General features: G+C 44.5%; 1 protein-coding gene across 1 annotated transcript; it reads right to left on the reverse strand.

Moving 5' to 3' along the window:
- Window positions 1–14,798: 14,798 nt before the first annotated feature.
- OTP (orthopedia homeobox) lies at window positions 14,799–22,812 on the reverse strand. Its single transcript, XM_070468489.1, has 3 exons — window positions 22,776–22,812; window positions 21,058–21,734; window positions 14,799–15,407 (listed from the first exon to the last, which is right to left on the reverse strand). Exons 1-3 carry the CDS (start codon window positions 22,810–22,812, stop codon window positions 14,877–14,879), a joined length of 1,245 nt encoding a protein of 414 aa, XP_070324590.1. The 3' UTR covers window positions 14,799–14,876.
- Window positions 22,813–23,267: the final 455 nt, after the last annotated feature.

Genomic DNA, 23,267 nt, shown 5'->3' on the forward strand with positions numbered 1-23,267 from the left:
CAAGGGGGCCTTAGGAATCAACACTACGAACAAAGCTAGTTGGAGGTGATGCAATTCCAGTTGAGCTATTTCAAACCCTAGAAGATGATGCTGTGAAAGTGCTGCACTCAATATGCCAGCAAATTTGGAAAACTCATCAGTGGCCACAGGACTGGAAAAGGTCAGTTTTCATACAGTCACAAAGGGCAATGCCAAAGAACACTCAAACTACCACATAATGGCACTCATTTCACATGCCAGCAAGGTAATGCTCAAAATCCTTCAAGCTAGCCTTCAATAGTATGTGAAACAAGAACTTCCAGATGTACAAGCTGGATTTAGAAAAGGCAGAGGAACCAGAGATCATATTGCCAACATCATTGGATCATAGAAAAAGCAAGGGAGTTTCAGAAAAACATCTACTACTGCTTCATTGACTATGCTAAAGCCTTTGACTGTGTGGATCACAAAAACTGTGGAAAACTCTTAAAGAGATGAGAGTATCAGACCACCTTACCTGACTCCTGAGAAACCTGTATGTGGGTCAAGAAGTAACACTTAGAATCGAACATGGAACAATGGACTGGCTCCAAATAGGAAAAGGTGTACATCAAGGCTGTATATTGTCACCCTGTTTATTTCACTTATATGCAGAGTACATCATGTGAAATTCCAGACTGGATGAAGCACAAGATAGAATCAAGATTGCTGGGAGAAATATCAATAACTTCAGATATGCAGATGACACCTCCCTTATGGCAGAAAGTGAAGAGGAACTAAACAGCCTCTTGATGAAGGTGAAAGAGGACAGTGAGAAAGCTGGCTTAAAACTCAATATTTAGAAAACTAAGATAAGGGATCCAGTCCCATCACTTCATGGCAAATAGACGGGGAAACAATGGAAACAGTGACAGACTTTATTTTCTTGGGCTCCAAAATCACTGAGGATGGTGACTGCAGCCATGAAATTAAAAGACACTTGCTCCTTGGAAGAAAAGTTATGACAAACCTAGACATCACATTAAAAAGCAGAGACATTACTTTGCCAACAAATATCCATACAGTCAAAGCTATGGTTTTTCCAGTAGCCATGTACAGATGTGAGAGCTGGACAATAAAAAAAGTTGAAGAATTGATGCTTTTGAACTGTGGTGCTGGAGAAGACTCTTAAGAGTCTCTTGGACAGCAAGGAGATCAAACCAGTCAATCCTATAGGAAGTCAACCCTGAATATTCATTGAAAGGATTGATGCTGAAGCTCTAATACTCTGGCCACCTGATGTGAAGAGCTGACTTACTGGAAAAGACTCTGATGCTGCGAAAGACTGAAGGCAAAAGGAGAAGGGGGCAGCAGTGGATGAAATGGTTAGATTGCATCACTTACTCAATACACATGGATTTGATCTCAAACTCCAGGACACAGTGGAGGACAGAGGAACCTGGCATGCTACAGTCTATGAGGCTGCAGAGTTGGATATGACTTAGCAATTGAACAAGAACAAATAATGTACAGACCTTGTTTGGACCTGATTCAAATGAACTAATTCTAAAAAAGACGTTTTTCAGACAAGCAAATGTGATTATAGATTAGAAGATTAAAAAAATAACTTAAAGGACTTCCCTAGTAGGCCAGTGACTAAGACTCTGTGTTTCCAATGCAGAGGACCCAGGTTTGATCCCTGGACAGGGAACTAGATCCCACATTCTGCAATGCACAGTTCTTATGTTGCAACTAAAGATCTGCATGCTGCGACAGAGACTGAAGACCCTGAGTGCTGCACTAAGACTCAGTGCAGCCGAATAAATATTTTTTTCTAAAAATTACTTAAAATGGCTTCTCCATTTATATTTTTAGAGATGTATATTTAAATATGTGCAATGTGTGAAGTGTGCTTTAATATACCAAACAGAAAAATTATGGAAAGAATAATAAATGAAGCAAATGAAATAAAAAATCTTTATTACAATTGGGTGATAGACATAGGGGAGTTCATTGTTCTCTCTACATCTGTATATGTCTGAAATTTTTTTATAATTTAAAAACTTAATGGCTACAGTAACATGCATTCACAGTCAATGCTATATAAACTAAGTCAATGATGAGTTTGTGATTCTCCAATATTGTCAGCAAAGAGGATACTAGCCTATCATTTTTAAAAGTTTCCATTTTAAAACTAAGTTTCCACAGTAAAAAAACTAATTGGTTATATTAAAATCACCATTTAAAACTCCAAAAAACCGTTTAAACATACTCTATGTGTTTTGAGAGAGGAGAAACTGTATATATTCTTTTTTTTTTCTATTTGCTCAGTTGAATCTCTGCTCTTTACACACGTGACACTGCCCAGGTCATGAAATAAATCCATCAAGATTCTCAGTGACCACCCTGGTACCAGTGCAACCCAGTCAGCCTTCACAACAGCTATCCCTTTGTGCACATCTGCAGGCTTTGTATGCAAATCTTTATACAGAGTCCACAACCATGATCTGCATTGTAATTAATGAAACAGCACATCTGACTAGGTCCACCAGGTAGACCTATGTAGAACCACTTTCGAGATCTTCGGGGAACTGAAGATACCCTAAGGAGAAAGTATGGTTAATTTCAGATCAGGCCCTGGGTAAACTGTAAGTGATAAGGCAGTTGTTCCCTCAAACAGCTACGACATTGCTGGAGGGGAATCTGTATGTGTACAACTACTTTATAGTTGATCTACTCCTGAACCCTCACTACATCTCCCAAATAGCAACTCTAAATGACCCACATATAGTCCCAAATTTACACATGGATCCAATTTAAAACCTCATATAAAAGGACTCTGTGGTTAACACTGACAGAGCAAATCACTGAAGTGTGGACTGCTGCTGCTAAGCCGCTTCAGTCATGGCTGACTCTGTGCGACCCCATAGACGGCAGGCCCACCAGGCTCCACCATCCCTGGGATTCGCCAGGCACGAACACTGGAGTGGGGTGCCATTGCCTTCTCCGAAGTGTGGACTAGAGTAGTGGTATACAGCAAGCACAGAAATACTAGACCTGAATTGCACATCCTTCTCATTCTACACCCCCGGGTCATTAACATGTTCTTCCTCAGGTCCCTTTTCCCCATTTTAAAAAACCTTTACTTTGAAATCTACAATAGAAACCCAATGGCTAGGTAAGTTCTCCCAGGTATCTCTTCAAAGGCCCTCAGGAGTACTCACTGCCAAGTTACATGGTACAAATCAACAGCGACACCACAGAGTGAAGTCCCATGGAACTCAGCAAGAGGCAGAGAAACTCGATTCTACATCGCCCTAGTCTAGCCTTGCACAAGCACAAGTCCACACTGTCCATAAAGCTTTCCACAAGGATACCCAAAATAGTAGCCCCTAGGCACTTAAAATATGGCTCTTGTGACTGAGAAAGTGAACTTTTAATTAACTTTTATTTTAGCTTTAACAGCCACATGTAAGGAACTTCCAAGACCCGGGTTCAATTCCTGGGTCAGGAAGATCCCCTGGAGAAGGAAATGGCAACCCACTCCAGTATTCTTGCCTGGGAAATACCATGGACAGAGGAGCCTAGAAGGCAATAGTTCATGGGGTCGCAAAGAGTCAGACACAATTGAGCCACTAACACTTAACACTCACTTAGCCACAAGTAACAGGTAATTATCATACTGCATAATGCACTATAACCATACAACTTTCTTTTGTTTTGTTTTCACTCAGGACACTTGATATGCACAAAAGAGTCTTTTAAAAGACTCTTTTAAAATAATTATTTTAAAATAATTCTCTTTCTCTCATCTATACACACACAGAACACTAATACATCAAATCTTAATAGTGCTTAACTAGGTGATGGGGCTACAGAATCAGGCATTCAAATATATTTTGAATGAATAAATGTGTTTAGACTTAATTCTTACAATAAACAGGTAATATTTATCAACAGAAAAGACTACGTAATCAGAAAAATGATTAATACTATAGTCATTAAACATATAAATAGGGAGACATACTCCAATATGAAAAGTACACAGAAGCAGAATGCAAGATATCACCTATTTTTTTGTCACAAATACTAAAAATAATTAAATGGGCACACATATTAGGAATGAAAGGGATCACAAGCCAATGAAAACAATCAGAGGAAGAGATTTTAAGTGGATTTCATTCATGTTGCTTTGCATTAATATTTATAGATAAATAAAGCTTTTGAAAAGTAAAGTTGAGTAATGAGCTCTAAAGGACAGAGCATAGGAACACTATAAACTTTAAATGCTAGGAGCAGATGACTACCCTATATCAGCAGCATAAGAAGGACAAGAAGGCAGCAAAAATTCAGGGGCAGGAGCATGCGTGTTGCCTGTCTAGAAGAAACAATAGGATTCCCATAGGGGAGGAAGAAGGAAACTCAAAGGAGAATGCTACACAGTAAAAAATGGACTCTGGGGACTTCAAAACCAAGAAATAAACATAAGGAAGAGGAGAGGGCTTTTCCAAGTGAGGGAAGAGGACTTCTTTAAAGCCAGTTCAGTTCAGTCTCTCAGTCGTCTGACTGCTTGCGACCCCATGGCCTGCAGCACGCCAGGCCTCCCTGTCCATCACCAACTCCCGGAGTTTACTCAAACTCATGTCCATTGGGAGAAGGCAGTGGCACCCCACCCCAGTACTCCTGCCTGGAGAATCCCATGGACGGAGGAGCCTGGTGGGCTGCAGTCCATGGGGTCGCTAGAGTCAGACACACTGAGCAACTTCACTTTCACTTTTCACTCTCATGCACTGGAGAGGGAAATGGTAACCCACTCCAGTGTTCTTGCCTGGAGAATCCCAGGGATGGGGGAGCCTGGTGGGCTGCCGTCTACAGGGTCGCACAGAGTTGGACACAACTGAAGCAACTTAGCAGCAGCAGCAGCATGTCCATTGAGTCAGTGATGCCATCCAACTGTCTCATCTTCTGTTGTCCCCTTCTCCTCCTGCCCTCAATCTTTCCCAGCATCAGGGTCTTTTCCAATGAGTCAGCTCTTCGCATGAGGTGGCCAAAGTACTGGAGTTTCAGCTTCAGCATCAGTCCTTCCAATGAACACCCAGGACTGATCTCCTTCAGGATGGACTGGCTGGATCTCCTTGCAGTCCGAGGGACTCTCAAGAGTCTTCTCCAACACGACAGTTCAAAAGCATCAATTCTTCGGTGCTCAGTGTTCTTTATGGTCCAACTCTCACATCCATACATGACCACTGGAAAAACCACAGCCTTGACTATATGGACCTTTGTTGGCAGAGTAATGTCTCTGCTTTTTAATATGCTGTCTAGGTTGGTCATAACTTTCCTTCCAAGGAGCAAGTGTCTTTTAATTTCATGGCTGCAATCACCAGCTGCAGTGATTTTGGAGCCCCAAAAAATAAAGTCTGTCACTGTTTCCACTGTTTCTTTAAAGCCAGGAGGCAGATAAATGACTGAAGTGACTGTGCAGCCCAGCCCTTGGGTTTCACCAAGGAGAAGCCAACAATATAGAAGGTGTCTCTATGTACTTAGAAGCTTTTAGGCCATCAATCTCTAAAGCAATCTGTAAAATCTTGGTAACTCTAGAAAAGCTAATATCTGAAGATGGGATACCAAGGGAGGGAAAAAATTACAACTGGTACTTTTGCTGTTGTGTTCTTATTGGGAAATATGTCCAACAAACAAGAGCATACATGCCATTTGAAGAACAATTTTAAAAATATCTGTGGTCCCACCTCCCAGATGAAGAAAGTTTTTCTTTGCTCCTTTTCTCTGCAACTCCTGGAGCAGCCCCAAACAACTACAGGGGATGTGTCTGGGGGCCGTCTCAGGGTGGCATGCGTGTCGTCGCTCAGTCGTATCCAACTCTCTGTGACCCCATGGACTGTAGCCTATGAGGCTCCTCTGTCCATGGGATTTTCCAGGCAAGAATAATGGAGTGGGGTGCCATTTCCTTCTCCAGGGGATCTTCCCGACCCAGGGATCGAACTCAGCTCTCCCCAGGTGCAGGCAGACTCTTTACCCACTGAGCCCCCAGGGACTGCCACCAACCGCCATACTTCACTGGATGATACACAAGCCCCATGGCACTGATGATCTCAGGACAGGGATGAGGCTGCCCTTGCACAACCTTATTCGTCTATGGAAAGTTTAAATCTGCATGTTCCAATCTTCCTTTCCTCTCTGGAAAATAATTCTACTGCAGCCCCAACCTCTTCCCTAGTCCTATTACAAGAGGTTACTGTGAGTGGCAGAACCTCTTCAGCAGAACACTGAGGTTTTATGCTTATCTTTTCACTCCCTTTAACACAATGCTGACTTGACTCAGAATCAGATTCTCTCCTCCCAGATAAAAGGACAATACCTTTAAAAGAAACAGACTAGACAAAGGCCACTGCAGGCCTCTGATTAACAGGTATTTTTTCATTGATATGCCCACAATAGTCAGCCATATAGAGTTCAAACATTATGTATTATAAATGGTGAGCACTGGGAAAGAACTTCAGATATCATATGAGGAAACAGAACCACACAGTTGCTAAGAGACAGGACCAAGACCATCCAGTCAGATAATGGCTGACCAAAGATTACAACTATGTTTTTCAAACTGTGCTGCATTTCTTCAAGGTCCCCAACTATAACAGAGTAGAGTCAGGACAAAGATTGATATTTTATAACTAAAAGAAAAAGAAAACCTATCTCCCTGAGAAGCAGCAACCTCCTAACGAGCAACCCCTACCAGAACCTGAAGGTCCTGCTTTGGAATTCTGCCTAAGGAGAAAATTCTCATAACTCTTCAAACCTGAAGTGTCTCAGAGCATACAACCAGTTCTCAGAGAAGCTACTAAGTTTAAAAGGAAAATGAAGCTCTTAAGTTTTCCAACAGGGAAATTCAAAACCAGGTGGTTTCCTGGCAAGCATGTGCTCCTCCCTCTACTGTGCAGGACAATCGTCACTGGAGTTTCTAAGAGTGGCATATTAACTCTCCAAGATACCTGAGCATCACTTACTAAATTATCTTTTCAAAGATGCTATGTGGGCCCTTGGTTCTTTGGAAAAGCTAATTAGCCTCCCACAGGTGGCCAGTTTACTCCAAGTGAGCAAGGAGCTCACCATAGAATGAGCATGGTTTCTTTTGGAGAGAATGAATTTATTATTTTGCTTGTTATCAGGAGTAATTCATTTGTTTTTCACCTTAATATAAGCCCTTTAATATATGATATTTTAAAAGTGGTAACTACTCCCTGAGATATGACAGACAAATAGCAAGTGCAATAAGCTGGGATCTTTAACACCAAGATATCTGAAATTCAACTTAATAAACATCTACTGAATACTTACTATGTGCAGAGTCTATGTTAGACGCTGGGGAATTATACTGCTACAATTTATCCAACTGGGTAGTATCAGTGATACTGGTAACACTGTATCAGATTATGAATGGCTGTCAGCATGAGTATGGAGATGGTCCACCATGGCTTGTCCTGGCCATTAGAGGCCTGAATCTGACCAATGGCTTCAAATTTAAGAGGAAAGTGGAGAATTTAGTAACAATATAGGAAACCAAACAGTTTACTGATGTGAAGTGAGCCCTACAAGGAAAAGTCAAAAGAACCTTACTAAAGTGGAGGAAAAAATCTCAAGGTTGACACTGACATCCTCTGTGGCCCAGTTCCTTCAGACAGCCTTGCCCAGGAATTCTATCCACAAGGAGTTCCTGCTTCTTTGAATTTCCACTTCATTTAAAATATGAGCACTTGATCAAATCATTAAAAACTGCCTTGTACAGTTTCCTTTTTAAAATATATTTGTCTCGTCCCCTTAATTACATGGTAGGTTTCTCAAGAAGTTGGATATCATCAATTTCTCTAGCACCCTCCCACCTCCATGCATTGTCAATAGCACACACAAAAAAACAGTTGACTTCCAAGCATGAAAAACATGTTAAGTAAGAGAACTAGAGGTGTTTATAACAGGGAAAATAAGATTGTGGCAGAGATATTCTACTCACTGACAACCCACCTGCTCCCCTATATTTGCCAGCCCTCGTGCAATTAGGGAAAGCCGTCTAACTAGCTCTTGTTTATCGGATCTTGAACAGAAGTTTGGACCAAAGCATTACAATTCACACCTTCAAGTTCTTTCTTTTCCTTCCCCAAAGATGAAGGAAGCCCCATAATGAAGTAGTCGAGCCACAAAATGACAAGAGCTTGGATCACGAGTCACACACGAAGGGACGGTGTCCACGAGCAGCACTCCACCTACACCGGAACTTGTACAAGCAAGAACAAACCGTACTTATGTTCCGCCAGAGAGGTCTCTCTGGTTCCACAGCACAGCGCAGTGGCTATACCGACTGATATAAATATTAATAAAAGACTTAAAAGAAAACTAATCTCAGTACTAAGAGGTGTAATAGAAAGTCCCCAGTGAGGGAAGACTATAGAAGAAAGAGCATGAGGTAGACTAAGCCCAATCTTACAGAAAAACACAAATGAACTTCTTGGCCAGGCCAACACTTACTGGAAGTTGGTCCAATAATAGAGGTTTTGTGTTCAACCAGAATCTGCCAGTCCACTTGGTGAAAAGTGAAAAACAGACAACTGTGGCCAAGAAATTTGAACATGACTTCAAAGAGCCCTTCAGATGCTAAGATTTTATAATTCTATGATTGACAGAAGGTTACTAATATGTGGAGAACAGAAGGGTGAGAAATAGCTTATCTTGAGTTATGACTAGTTAATATTACATAAAAGCAACATCAAAAGATACCCCATAAAACCTTGCAGGGACAGACACGAAACATACTGGAAGCACCAAGGGAGTTCAGGATCCTCTCCCTTGTGGACAAACCACCCCCTCTTCATGTAAAGTCACCCACCACCAAGTGTCCCAGAGCTAGTTCCCAAGCTTCCTGCCACCTTCAGCCCAGAGATGTCACAAGGGGACAATTTCATTGATAAAGACTGTTCGTACAATGAAGAGCCTCCTCAGTGGCACACTAGAGCTATCATGAAAGAATTAACCTCTAAAGACAGGGTAAAGTTTAACAGGAAATGAGTGTTCCTAGACCCTTGAAACCATGCTTAATTTTAACACAGTAATCTATGAGTCTCAATTTCTTTGTAAAATAGAGATTATAATATCTACTTCATAAAGATGCCATGATGATTTAAATGAGATAATGCCCTCTATCAGCTTAAAAATGGGGTGCAAATGTAGGGTACTGGAGGAAAAGTAATAGATACCCTCAGAAAATGTTGTTTCTGAAATCAGTATTGGAGTACCTAATAGCAGACTAAGCAGGTGATAACTAATAAAGCAAGGGCAGCAAAAAGAGAGACCAACTCAACTTCACTGAGCTCATTGAGAATTCAGAAATTAGAAAATCTAGAAAGAATTTAATTTCAGTATACCTATGTTTTGTGTTTTACAATTTAGTATTTCTAATTTCATAAGAATCACACATCTTTTCAGTGCTATGGGTTTCTAAGAGTTCCTAAGCTGACCTTGATTGGGTTCATCTAAAATAGAATCAATAAGGACTGTGAGTAAAAAGCACGTAAAGTCCTGTGACATTTAACTGAAAGACATAAAGAATACACAGTATATGTGTCTTATGAGTTATATATTTCTTGGTACATGCGAATTACTTCGACTCAGAACTAAGAGGAACTGTGGTGGCAGGAGCAACTGCAATAAGTATATCTATAATTCAATGTGGCTTCAAAGATGGACACTGGGACATATGGGATATCTGATCATGTGGATGGAAGATGTAGCTTAACTGCACGAACTGTGTCTGCCTAAAGACTGATTATGACATTGTCAAAAGCAAAAGCGGGCCCTCTGTGTAGTTCATGCCTGAAATTCCTTAAAAGCATGTTCCAGTAAGCTGTACAAATTCATGCCTTGTTTTGATAGAGTATGCACAAGGAAAAGCATTGTTCTGTCTCTCTCTGTAATGACCACACGTAAACAGGCCGTGGCTCCAGCGCCAAGCGCTCTGCACTGATGAGAGTTAGCAGAGAGCCAGGCAGGGGGTGCCCCCCTTGCCGCTGCTTTCATTTCTAAGATGAGTCATAATTTCTGCATTGGCCACGAAGATGGGTTTACAGCTATTAGCCGTCATATTAATAATTTAGAAAATACATACCCAGTCACTTGTGTTCTTTCAATTCCCTACAAACACAGCTGCAACCCACATTAGAAGCGAGGGTGAATGGGTTTTTTCAGATGAGATATTTGGGTTGAATTATTAGGGTAGCCTGTACTACAAAATTACTAATAAACATTGCTTCTGGCTCAATTTAGTCTGAACTCAGTGAACCTAGCCAATGGTGACAAATCAAAAACTCTGAAATGCCCGATGAATGAATCTAACTAATCAAGGAACCCTGTAGGAAGTAGATGCCAGGATTAATGAGCCAGCAGTTTCACCATGCCATGCTGTTATTTCTTCACATAAATGCCCTCAGATGAGATTATCTTTATGTCATGAAAAGGAGAAAAGGAAGGTTACATTCTTTCAACTGACAGGTTAACTACTGTCATTACTAGAAGACACATCTTTGTGGGTTAAGTTTTTCCTTTACCCTAAAAATTAATACGTGAAGTCCACAACACAAATTAAAAACATTTTCATTTTCAAGGTAAGCAGTCACTGATGACATCAAACATAAATTGCCTCAAAGTTAGAACTTCCTCTACATTTTCCATTTACATCTACTTTGATTTACCCAAATTGCTCTGCATGCTATTTTCTATTCAGTTTCTAACGTCATCTCAAGTAGGCTAAATTCCTATATTCTGTTTCTCCCACCATCAACAAAAGGTAAACTAAGTGCAACATCATTACTATGCCATCACTTGCATGCCACGTATGATATTCAGTACCGATATTGAAAAATAAAGCTACAAAGATAAAAGTGCGTATTCAAATAAATCAATCATATAGTTACATCATAATAGACTTTGACTTTTTCTAGCTAGCACATGGTGGTGGTATTCAATGCCAAAAAGGACTACTCAGCAAAAAATACAATTCATTAGAGGCAGGACATCTGACATGCTGTACTTATCTACCTTGTTCTCTGACATTATTCATGTTATTGTCTCTATTTCCTTGTGGAATATAATTAGTTATTTTTAAAACTTTAACAGTTTTGAGTCAGAATTGCTGATAAGGAGTAAAAAAGTAATGTGAAGCATGACTCTGTCGTTAGTTTTTTTCCCTCCCTCAAAATGCAGAAATCTCTCAGGCTTGTGATTGAGATTCATATTATCTGCTTTTTATCACTACTAAACTGTCAACCTTAACAATTTAGACCAGGTTGCCTTCCCTTATGCTAATGGCATCTATGACATTAGAATGTTCAGAATTCTTAATACAAAAATCTATTGCCACAGAAACAAATATTATTCCAGAGTCAGGTCAAGTGAAAAACTCTGCACACTTTCATTATAATATTGATAAATAACCATTACATTATGAAATATAAGTATCTCTGAAAGCATCTATCACTTCAGTTGATTTGCAACTTCTCATAGGTGTTCTGAGTTGCCCCATTTTTTTCCAAATGAAAGTCCCATTTCCCTTGCCTTTCAGAAATACAATTTTTAAAGATTCCACTTAGCATCCTTTATTGCATTCCTACATCATAAAGTTATGCTTTATAGCAGCATAAAAATGCTGTAAAATTAGCATCCTTGTAAACAACCTTCCATGCTCAGTGGTGAAACAATGTGTGATTTGTACTGATCTCTTAAATGTGACTTGAGATTACAGTATCCACAAATTCAACATTAGAAAAAAAAAAGCACTAAGCCAAGGGAGAATATGACAAAATGCAAAAACAAGGCAAAGTATTTTTCATCTACAGATATTTTAGAAATTTGGTCATCACACTGCTAAATTAAAATCTAAGATGAGTTCTAAAATATAAAACTGTTCCATTTTTACATGAAATCCCACATGAGCCTGTTTTTATCTTCTTTAATATTTCAACATTATATTAAATACCCTCTAACATTATATACCCTTTAGAAAATGTAGAACTGAAATATTGTGTGAACCCCTTTAATTAAAATTCCTAAGGTAACATGAACCAATGATTTTTCATTATCATAGAAAACCGTGCCTTTTGGTCCTCACGTTCCAGGAGACCCCATTGTGTTCTCTTAGTTGACTAACAATTACAACAGTGCCCTAAGCTCACACCTAGCCCAACGGTTTTAAATTGTGTTCTAAGACAAGGGTGTTTTTAGGGTTTCCATTCTGTGGCAACTAAATGAGAAATCTTCCCATGGGAAAAGGTGCATTTTAATGCCTATAATGACCGTTAAATTTCAAACCACAAGATTGATTTTGGTTAGTCTTCCAAAGGAAGCCTGCGATACCGATTTGCCTTCAAGTCTAAAAAAAAAAAAAAACCCGAAACCTTCCGCCTCATTCTACCGCAAACAAACTGCAGCAATTTTTCACTACCAGTCAGTGTGGGGACGTGCGCTGAACACGTGGCTAAATTTGAGGTTAGCTCAACCCAAGCCTGGATCCTCAGCTAACCAGAGCAAACCCAGAGTGAAGGGGAAGGCCTGAGGGCCTGATCCGCAGCCAGGGCGCCCCGGACACCCTTCTCCCGACGACGTGCCCCCACCTGGAGCCCCAGGTGTCTGAGGCCTCGCCCGGACCCCCCGACACAGAGGGGACCGGCTGCCTCCTTCGGACGGCCTAGAGGCCTAGGCCCCAGGAGAGGGGCCCCAGGCCTCTCTAGTTCACCGGGTACCTTGGGGCAGACGCCAGAAAGCAGAGCTCCGGAGCTCTCCACGCTTCCGTCACCGTGGTCCTTCCAGACGCAGCCCGACGACGAGGGCTCCCGTCCGCTGCTTTGTCCGGTAGAGACCGTTCACGCGAGAAGCTTTACCAACTCTCGGGCCCTGCGTTAAGTGCGGGCAGCTGCGCCCGAAGGCACATCGTGGGCTCAGAGGCAGGGGTCGACCTGAAGCCTCGCGAGGCCTCGAGCTCGCGTGAGGCGATCGCCGGGCCGCTTCTCACTTCCGGCCTGCGTACCCGGGGACTGCAGGCTAGGCCTGGCGGCGGGGACGCAGTATCCGTGCGTCCTGTAGGGTGCGGTGCGACCTGGGAAGTGAACCCAAGCACACCGAAGGGCGGCCGAGTCCCAGACGCGGGGATCCCGCCAACTGGGCACCAACTGAGAACCTCTTAGGAAAGTTCTCTTCCCTTCCCCCCACGAGACCCTTCTGTCATTCAAACTCACACCAAAACCCATCTTTCTCCGTTATCACATACTGAAAATGATTTTATTTTATCCATTTACATTTAACTTGATATAAACTTGTTCGGAAAAGTCAAATAATATGCTTTATATTAGCTCAAACATTTATTAAGAAAACCAAATTCCATAAATAAGCACAGACAATAAGTTAAAACATATCACAAATTGACCAGTATGTAACAAGAATGCTTTATCTACACAAAACATCCTATTTCACATGTTTGTTCATTCTTCGAAAGCGCTTCTGTTCTCTGGGTTTGGATTTGACCAGCACATGCAGAAAGAGCTGATTGCGTTTCTCTGTACAAAGTTGCAGGGTTGTAGATGCCTGAGTGCACCCTTCGGCAGCCGGCAGGGGCCAGGGCAGAGGCCGAGGGGCACGAGGAACGACAGGACGACCACAAAACAACCTAGGGCACAGAGCAGCGCGAGGAGAGAGAAACGGAGAAGAGGAAGCAAACCAAGCCCAGTCCTGGAGGATCCAGAAAAAATGATGTGGCTTCTGCTTTTACAAAAGGAGAATTTTCTTACATGTTTCTTTTACTCTTTCTCATAAAGACATTTATCAAAATGGGTAAGATCACCTCTTCATCACATGACTGCTTTAGTCTACTCCAGCCACCCAATCCACTAGACATGTTCCTCCTGAGAAGCCTTCCCTCAATACCCTCACACAGCTGTACTTAGAATAAAAGTAAGATAAAACAAAAACGTTCTCTTGCAAGCCAATACAGGGCTGCATGGATGTGACTGGATGGACAAGGCAAGGAACGGATGGTGGGAGAAGAAAGAAAGGATTTCGGTGCAAGAATACAGGGATAAATCAAATTGTAATCAGGCCCTCAGATGAGGCGGTTGGTAGTAGATGCTTGTCCTCCTTTTAGACAAAAATCCTAACATTGTGCTGTCCCTTGAACACGTCCGTGTGTGACCTAGGTGCACTGTGTATGAGTGTGCGCGCGCGCGTGTGTAGTGTCTGAGAGTGAGCGAGAGTGCGGGTGTGTGTGTGTTTCTGCCCACAAACCAGTCCATTGGTGTCTGATTTCAGATCCTGAGTCTACTCCCTGCTAAGTAAAATGGCGGGAAGGATGCTTTCGGCAGGGCGCGGGAGGGGGGCCGGGGGGCGCGGGGCGAGAAGGGACCGGTGGCGAGCCGCGGGGCCAGCGGGCCGCAGGCGTCGTGGAGAAGGTGGGGGTGGGAATGCCGCCAGTCGGGAGGCCAGGCGGAGGGCGCGAGCCGGGGGGCGGCGGGACGCGGGCAAGCGTGGGCCGGGCGCTCGCGACAGGGCGGAGGGAGGGGCCAGGTGAGGCGGCCGGGCGCGGCGGGGAGGGTGCGGGGAGCGGAGTCAGGCGGGAGGGGGGCCCCGCGGGCCGAGGCTTGGGGTGAGCCCGGGACGGTGGAGGACGGAGGGAAGGAAGGGGCGGACGAGACGTGGTGGAGGCCGGGCGGGGAGCGAGCAGGGCCCCGGAGCTGGGGCCGCGGCGGGAGAGCGGGGCAGGGCGCCCGGGCGAGGGCCGGGGCAGGGAGCGGGGGGCCCGGGCGCGCGCCGCCGGGGCCTCGGGGCGGACCGGGGGGCGGTGCCGGGGGCGGAGCGGGCCGGGCGCGGCGGCATTAAGTGAAGCTCATGGAGACTGTGTGCTCTAGCGCCTTGCGGCGGAGGGAGGCGATGCTCGTGCCCCGCCACACGTCGCTGCTGTCCGGGGAGCTGCAGAGCTGGGGCGAGCCGGAGACGTTGCTGGGGCCGGGGAGGGAGGCGGGCACCATGCCGGGGAAGGCGGGCTGGTAGAGGTGGGACTGCAGCCCCGCGCCGTTGGAGCCCGCCAAGCTGTTGGACAGGCCCATGGAGTTGGGCGGCGGCCCGGCCGCCAGGCTGCACTGGGACAGCGACTGCGCCATGGCTTGCTGCCGGCCCAGCGCCGGCGGCAGCGGCAGCTGCGACACGCCCGGCATGGCGGCCGCCGCCCAGCGGGTGTCGTTGGCATGGAAAGAGCACAGGCTGTCGCCCATGGCGGCGGCGGCGGCGGCGGCAGCCGACGGGAACTGGGGCAGGCCTGGCGTGGGCAGCAGCGTGCCCGGCGCGCGGAACACGTTGGTGGTCTTCTTGCGCTTCTTCCACTTAGCGCGCCGGTTCTGGAACCAGACCTGGAGCGGACGGGGGTGGGGAGACACACAGGGCGCTGTTAGCCCGCGGCCCGGCCAGGCGCGTTGGGGGCCCGAGCCCCAGAAACCCGCGGCAGGTCCACCCCCTCGGCCCCAGGCCGAACACGTGCCCTCGGCCCGGCGCGCCCCCACACGCAGCCGGGGATCCTGGTTCTCCACCAGCCCTAGGCAACCGGCGCCCCGGGCCTCCACCGGGCGCCAGCTCCAGGATCCCGAGTGACCGCGCCCGGGAGCACTTCCACACCGTGCGGACGAGACACCGTACGCAGCATTCACCACGCCCCTGCGCGCCCGCACGTTCTGCCAGCCGCTCAGACGCACTGGTCTGCAGGCAGGCGTGTTGTCATCCCGGACCCACAGGTGTACAAATGAAGATAAACATGTGTACCCGTGTGGCCTAATAGCGTGCCTATAACAATGATGGGGTATAGAATTTTCAGAAAGGCTGGAAATTTGGAAATTGATGAAGAGCTGTGGATGACAAAGACGGTTTCAAAATCGAAAGACAAAAGAAACCCCCTAACGCCACGGATGACGGAGCGGAGGAGCTTAACATAGTGATCCATGTGGGAAAGCAAGCGCCACTGAGCTAGTGTAGTTTGGGTCACCACAGTGACTTCTGATTCGGAGCGACTGGTACTACTGCCGCAAATCCGTGCCTGCTGCTCAAGCCCCTCTAAGGGTACTTTATCTGGGTTGTGCAGATGTGCCGGAACCTGCTGCTAGAGCCCTAAGCCTCAGTGCTTTCAAATCTATTATTTACGAGAATTTACTGAGGATCCCAAATAACAAAGCCTCCAGTTCCCTCAACTCCCCCCCCCCAACCCCGCCTCGTTTTATCTATAAATTAAAAGCAAATTTTCTGACCACTACAAACCAAAGGAAGTCAAGTTTAAAGCTCACACTACCTATGAATCAAATTTAATTTTGCTCAGACAAACCCAGATGTCTTTTTAAAAGAGATGTGTTTGATAAAATATACTCCAAATGAAAATAATCTTCCTATTAGTTTTTTCTTAACAGTGGACCCTGGAAGTTCAGACTTTATAAGACAAATTTGCCTGTGAATGTCAAATTCACTACCACAGGGGAAGGAAAGGTTCTTCCCAAAAGATATCAAGTAAACTGCCTGACCAAGAAAACTTTCTCTCACCCCATGTTTAAATTTGATTTTTTTTAAGCCAGCATGTCTATTTGGCAGGCTTACAGTTCAACATATAGTCAGCTGGAGGTTTACTATGCATAAATATAAATGATGTGGGACACAGCTTAGGTACTGATTGAATTTTCTCATAATTTAATTTGGTCAATGCAACTTGACCACCGTAAGGTCATGTGTTAATCCAAACTATTTAGTGTTTATTCTGCAAACTAAAGTATCACAAGTATGGGAGTACCTGACCCCCTTTCCCAGTAAACCAGTTATACACACCCAAGCCAGTGGAGCTACGCTCTTCATTTACCAATATGAACAGCCCTGCAATCCAGAATTCTCTTCAGCCTTTGGGCTGGCCCTGGCTTTTCTACCATACATGCAACCACCCATCACCCACCACTTTATCTCTTTCTGGTTTCTACCTCATTTTCCATGTTTCTGCCTACTGTAGTGTCCAGACTGGGTAAAGATGCAGGCTCCTTTCCCTGCTAACGCCCCTTGAGCTGGTGGCGCAGTGGATTAATGAGGCAGCAGGGCCCTAGATAGAGACTGGGATCAATGCGGCAGCAGGCCGAGGATTGAGCTGTTAGCGGAGAGTAACCCACAGGAGCCCAGGAAAGCACCTCGAGGAGACAGACTGCCACAGGTCACTTTGCATCATCCATCCAAGGCTGTACCAGGTGGAGCCCTAGACAGGACGGCGTCTGTGACCAAAATGGTCCCCACACCTCACATTCTGCACCCAGATATATTTCGAAAGGCATCTATAAGTTAAAGACCGGTTCCTAGCACCCTGCAAAAGTCAGCGAATTCTGAAATGTTTGACTGTTTGTGGTGGGCAGGTGTGGAGAGTGGGGAAAGAAACAGAAGAAAGAGGGGAGGAATTGCCCAGAAGAATCTCAGTAGAAAACATGCCTGCCAGAAAGATTTCTGAATCTCAGGCACAAGCGGAAAAGAACAGCTGTTGAAGAACTAAATATTGTAGAAATAATCGAAAAATTGTGCTCAATTATGTTTGAGGGTTAGTAGTCAAATGATGGCTACAAAATTTTTTATGTTTCATGGCTTACTGGGATTGGGAAAAAAATTCTGCATGGGGTCTGAGCACCTCCGTTCCAAGCTATGATGCATATGTTTTTAAAATGTGAATGTTTCCACTTGAAATCTAGAGCATGACGGATTAAAATGCAGGTAAAACCTAAGGGAGACTTTGAGAAGGCACAGATGACAACTCCAGGAAATATATTAACCGCAGCCACAGCCAACTTTGCACTCAGTCTGAAATGCAGCTCTTCTCAGAAGATGCTTAATACAACAGTGAGAATCTAATGGAGGCTGGAATTTAAAAATCCACTTTCATGATATCTGCTGTTACAGTAATATAGACATACTGTAAATGTATTTTAAAATATATAGCCCGTTTAATTCCCCACCTATAAATGGCTCAGAAATAGAGAAAGAAAGGAGAAAGAGAGAATATTACTTTTTTCCCCCCTCGAAGCAAATGCTTTATGAAGATCTCATTGGAATCCAGCAAATGATTAATGTGAAGATTTGGGAGGAAATCTGGGGAGCTGTATTAAAGCCTAGATCTCAGGTTCATTTCGATCAGCCAGCCGTGAACTCTGGGCCGAATTCATTACACTTTAATAGTGCTGGGAGAGGAAGAAAATGCAATTTCTCATTCCATTAGAAAACTAGAAAATACTCTCGGCTTGTCCCCCTATTAAGATGTGGCAGGTGACAGGGCCATTCTGGGGGACACGGTCAATGGAATTACAGCACATTATTTTTGTTCGTATAAAATATTGAAAGGCAAGCCTGACTGTGCAGAAGTTATTTCACTGATTTGGTTTTTATGTAAATAAAATATTGAAAGTTAATTAATCCGTGCTAGAGACTAATGATTATGCTTATTATATTGCATTTGATCGCGTAATTTGCATGATTCTCGCATTGCTGCTTAATAAGCCATTCCAGGTTATAAATAATTCTGAAATTGGTTTCTAATAATGGCATGCTATAAAAGGAATGGTTTTATTACACTAGCCAGAAAAGAGGAGTGATATCAGACACGGAATTGGCCTCCGTGTGAGTAGAGGTGCTTTAATAAATACTTAAAAGGATGATATATGGCAAATGTAGATAAAAATAAGTATATTGGATCATTTAGTCTAGAATCAAAAAGTATCTTTAAAAACATACAATTGCAATAAATTAAATGTTTAGATCATTTTTAATCAGTGCAGTAGCCCACATACTGAAAAGAATGTGTGGCAATCTGTTAACTATAAAGAAAACTATGAAGTACTCATCATATAAGAACATAAACCAATTACTACTTAATTTGAATTTGGTCAAGGAGCAAAGACACAGTGAATTGTGAAGTAAATATATTTTACATAAATTATTTTTGCATTATATTACATAATGTTAATCATTTTGAAATGTTAATTAAGAAGGTTATGTTGATCTGATTACTTTTTAAACTATGGAACATTATTTTTAAAAATACTGAAATTACCATTCTATTAAATTTTTCCTATCATCAGCATCAAGCTATTATCTTTGGTTGAACATTATGCTAGAACAATTAAAGTACTCTGTCTCTATTCTTCTTGATTATTCTTTTGTGTACTTCTTAAAAATAACTGTTTCCATTACATAGTTTGTGCTTTATTTCATTTATAACTTTTTATATTAAAAGAATCACTGCCATTAACCTTTGGAAGACCTAATAAAGTTTAATAGACCTCGTTTTCTTTTTTCATAAAGTCGTGTTGTCCAATTATATTTTATTTGTGATTCTAAGTTCTATTTTAATTCAAACTAATTACTAGGAAGCCTAGGTTAAGCAACAGCATTTTAGTCCTTAAAAATTATTATATAGTTTTTCTCTTGAGTGAAAAAAAATTTATGAATTTTGAACTGACAGGATTTTAACAAGCCAGTACTATCATTGACAGTAATGAAAATATTGAAATTGTATATTTCTGTTAAGGTATGAACTCAATTTCGATTTAAAAGAGGAGCAAGGTTTTTTAAAAAAAGCTTAAGAGCTTTAATAATATATATCTGCACAATGCAATTAACATGCCTCTGATGCTTAATTTCAATGGCCCATGGTTCAGGGCTTCCAGAGTTCACTAAAGAAACCACCCAGATTTACACTGAGTAAAAATGTTAATATAGTGTGTTATACTCTTTATTAACTTGACCACCTTAAGTCCCAATGACGTTTATTTGCTGATTGTTTAAATCAGAAGGTTAGACAGTCTTTAAAACGCTGAATGGAGACAGAAAAATTCAACACTGGGATTATGAACACTTTTGACTTTTAGATTAAATATAAAGTAACTGAGACCTTTAAACTTTGATGTTTAAAATTTGTAAAACAGAGATCTTTAAAATTTTTGATAGCAACTAGAGCTGAAATTGACACCCAGGATAAGGAACAGAAAAGACCCTATCAAGACAGGCTAGGAAGGTTTTCAGCACCCTGGATAGCTCAAGTCTAACCGCCCCTCTTGGAATTTCACCTCCAGCACTTGTCCATAAAATATTTGATATAACGTTTTCATTCTTCTAAAAAGTGGAAAAACTCTGAGATTCATTGGACTTATGCTTTCATACCCTAATTTTCATAAAAGTTACAGGTGTGGTTTGTAAGTTATATATAATTTACAACTTGGAGGGTGGTTAGACTAGAACAAGGGGTCAGTGATGATTTTGTTTACTACTGGTCAGTCTTTTCTGACCTAAATGTCCTTTCTTCAAATCGGGTAGCTACACCAGAAAGCCCTTATCCCCCCACTGCCACCCCCCCCACACACACACACTGCCCAAGTTACTTTAGGGGAAACCAGGGAACAGGCTGTGGGGGGATCGCCCCAGCTGCCCCCAGCGCAATGGTAGGCCACCAAATTGAAAACCTTTATAAGCATCGAAGCTAGAGGGTACTTTGCCGGAGAGCGGCAGGAGTGTGATATGCAGGAAAACCTGTAGATCTTTTCTGAAAGGCGCCCACTTCGCCTTATTTTCTCCTTTTTCGTGTTTTCTGTATTGTATGATGCATTCTCCCATTTATCCAGACACTTGACACAAACTCATTAGCGGGTAATGAAATACTTGTCTATAACTGGAGCTGGAGTGGAATTGCCCGCGGGGGTTAGCCGCCTAGGAGACAAGGAAGGTGGAAGACCCGGAGATTTCCTTCTCGGGAGGAAGGAAGAGACCTAGCAATCGAATGACGCCGGCTTCGCTTTGGAGGAGTTTCTGCGGAAATGTGGGTTATACTGGCAGGAGATGGGGGCACTGTCTGTCCATCGATGGGGCCAGTTCGCGGGCAGAGGAGCTAACTTCACCCAGGAAAGCTTAGCCCAGGATCCCTGTAAGGGAAGGAAAGACCCTGCTGCCTTCGCCTAATTCCTCCCACCCGCTCCTTGTCTTCTTCCCTGGCGCCCAAGCCCAGCGTACCTGCACTCGGGACTCGGTCAGCCCGATACGAAGGGCCAGCTCCTCGCGCATGAAGATGTCGGGGTAGTGAGTCTTGGCGAAGCTCCTCTCCAGCTCGTTGAGCTGAGCGGGGGTGAAGCGCGTCCGATGGCGCTTCTGCTTCTGTTGGCCCTGCTGCTGACCGGCTTGGCTGGGGTTCGGGCCGCCCTGGGGCCCCGGCTGCTTGTCCGGGTCCTTTGCGCTCACCGCCAGCGAGGCCGGCGTAGAGCCCACTGTGGTGATGTCCTCCCCGGGCAGCAGGGTGGCTCCCTCGACTGGGTCGGAGCTGGGCGCTAGATCCCCCGGGTGGCCCCCGGGGTCAGAGCCACCTACGCCCAGCCTACACTTCACCGCCTCCCGGTGGCCCAGAAGCTCGGCGGCATCTTTCATACCTGGGGAGGCAAGGGGATGGCGGTCACTACTGCCCTGGCCATTCCATGAGGGACTGTACGCCCCGCGTGGGCCTTTTCCAGCCCCGTGCTCGGCTCCCTCTGCGCCCACGGTCGCCCTCCGGAGCAGTCTCCCGGGGTGCTCAGCCTGGGGCCCCAGGATCTGGACTGCCAGGTTGCAAGACCGTCTCCCGGCCTTTCCCCTTCTCTCCGCAGCGGAGTCCCTTAGTAAACAACACAGGCTTTCGTCTCTCCCACAATGAAACACTCCTAGTCCCGGCAACGAAACGTGCCTCGGAGACCCTTTCTTGAACCGTACCCCCCGGCGTTCTAGGAACTCCAGAGCTTATCCTAGAACCGAGCGGGGGGGTGGGGGGAGGGGGGAAGAAAAGAAAGAAGGAAAATTAAACAGTTTCTCCCTTGCTGCCCCACCTGCGCTTAGGCGGCCTGAGAACTCTACCTCCGACCCTCAGCCGATTCCCTCTCACTTTCGGAAGATGAATAAGTCTCCAAGCTTTCCACCCCCCGAAATCAACCCAAATCAGCTCCGCCTCCCCCTCAAATCAGAGAAAGTGTTTGGAAAATGGAGTCACATCCATCACCAAAGATTCCCAAACCGGAAACCCGGAGCCCAGTAACCCAGACAGCTTTAAGAAAACTCAAGTAAAGTCTCTAGACATAACAGTGAATCAAACTTTAGAGAATTCAACTTTTCTTTCCGGAGATATAAAAGGCACGTTCCTCTCAGCCATTGATCGGCAATGCCGAGTCCCTTTGCAGGCCGGATGCCTGCGAGGATGAATCTGGCCTTTCTCCTTTCTCAATGAGTACACTTAGTAAATTGCTTCTATTGCAGTGGCTTCTCCTTCAAGACTGAGTTTTACAAATTCAACCATACTTAGACGAGGAGGAGGAAGAGGTATGGGGAGAGAGAAAGAGAGGAAAAAAGAGAAGAAAGAAATCTTAAATTAAGGCAAACAGCAGGGGAAGAGAAGGGAAAAAAAACGCCTCCAAACAAATTATCACGGGGTAGATCGCCCCCTTCAAAAAAAAATAAATAACAATAATAAGGGGGAGGGAGGAAGTGAAAAAATAAGAAAAACAAAAAGTAACATCACCCAACTCCTTTGGATCTACATATTCCATAGATTTTTTTTTAAGACGATGTTAAATTAAATTAAACTTTAATGCAGCACAATTACTTTTAAAGAAATTAGTCCATTTAGGGCACATTAAGGTAAAATAAGGAACAAATTGACAATTTCCTGCCCGGGCTTCTCCTGGCTGCCCGGGCGAGAGGCGCGCACTCACCTAGCCTGGCGTCCAGGAGGTCGGCGTGAGACAGCATCGCGCACCGCTCCAGGGCGAAAGCTGTTCCCCCCCAAATTTTAGCGGCTTTAAGTTATTTAAAATAGATATAAGCTATAAGCTATACGATATAGATATATATAGATCACCTAAATGAAAGAAAATTCGGTTTGTGGTTAAAAAGGGGGCTTCTTGCATTATAATGTCCTTTAGAGAGACGGGGAGGTGCTTAACAGTTGAATGAACCCGTGAGCAGCTCGGCGAGGGGACCAATCAGGAGGGCAGCCTGCAAATGTCAGCGCCCGGAGAGTCCCCCGCTCCGCCCGCCCGCCCGCGCCCGCCCGCGGAGGCGGCGGCGGCAGCCCGGGCCGCTCCAGCCCCGAGCAGCTGCTAGAGCAGCGGCGGCCGCCGCGGCCTCGCTCTGGGCTTCTGGGCCCGACCTACGGTAGTTTTTCCCTGAGACTTTCTCCAGGCACACTTTTCCTTCTGGTCCCG

Source organism: Odocoileus virginianus, chromosome 6 (genome assembly GCF_023699985.2).
Source record: "Odocoileus virginianus isolate 20LAN1187 ecotype Illinois chromosome 6, Ovbor_1.2, whole genome shotgun sequence".
NCBI classification, from domain to species: Eukaryota; Metazoa; Chordata; class Mammalia; order Artiodactyla; family Cervidae; genus Odocoileus; species Odocoileus virginianus.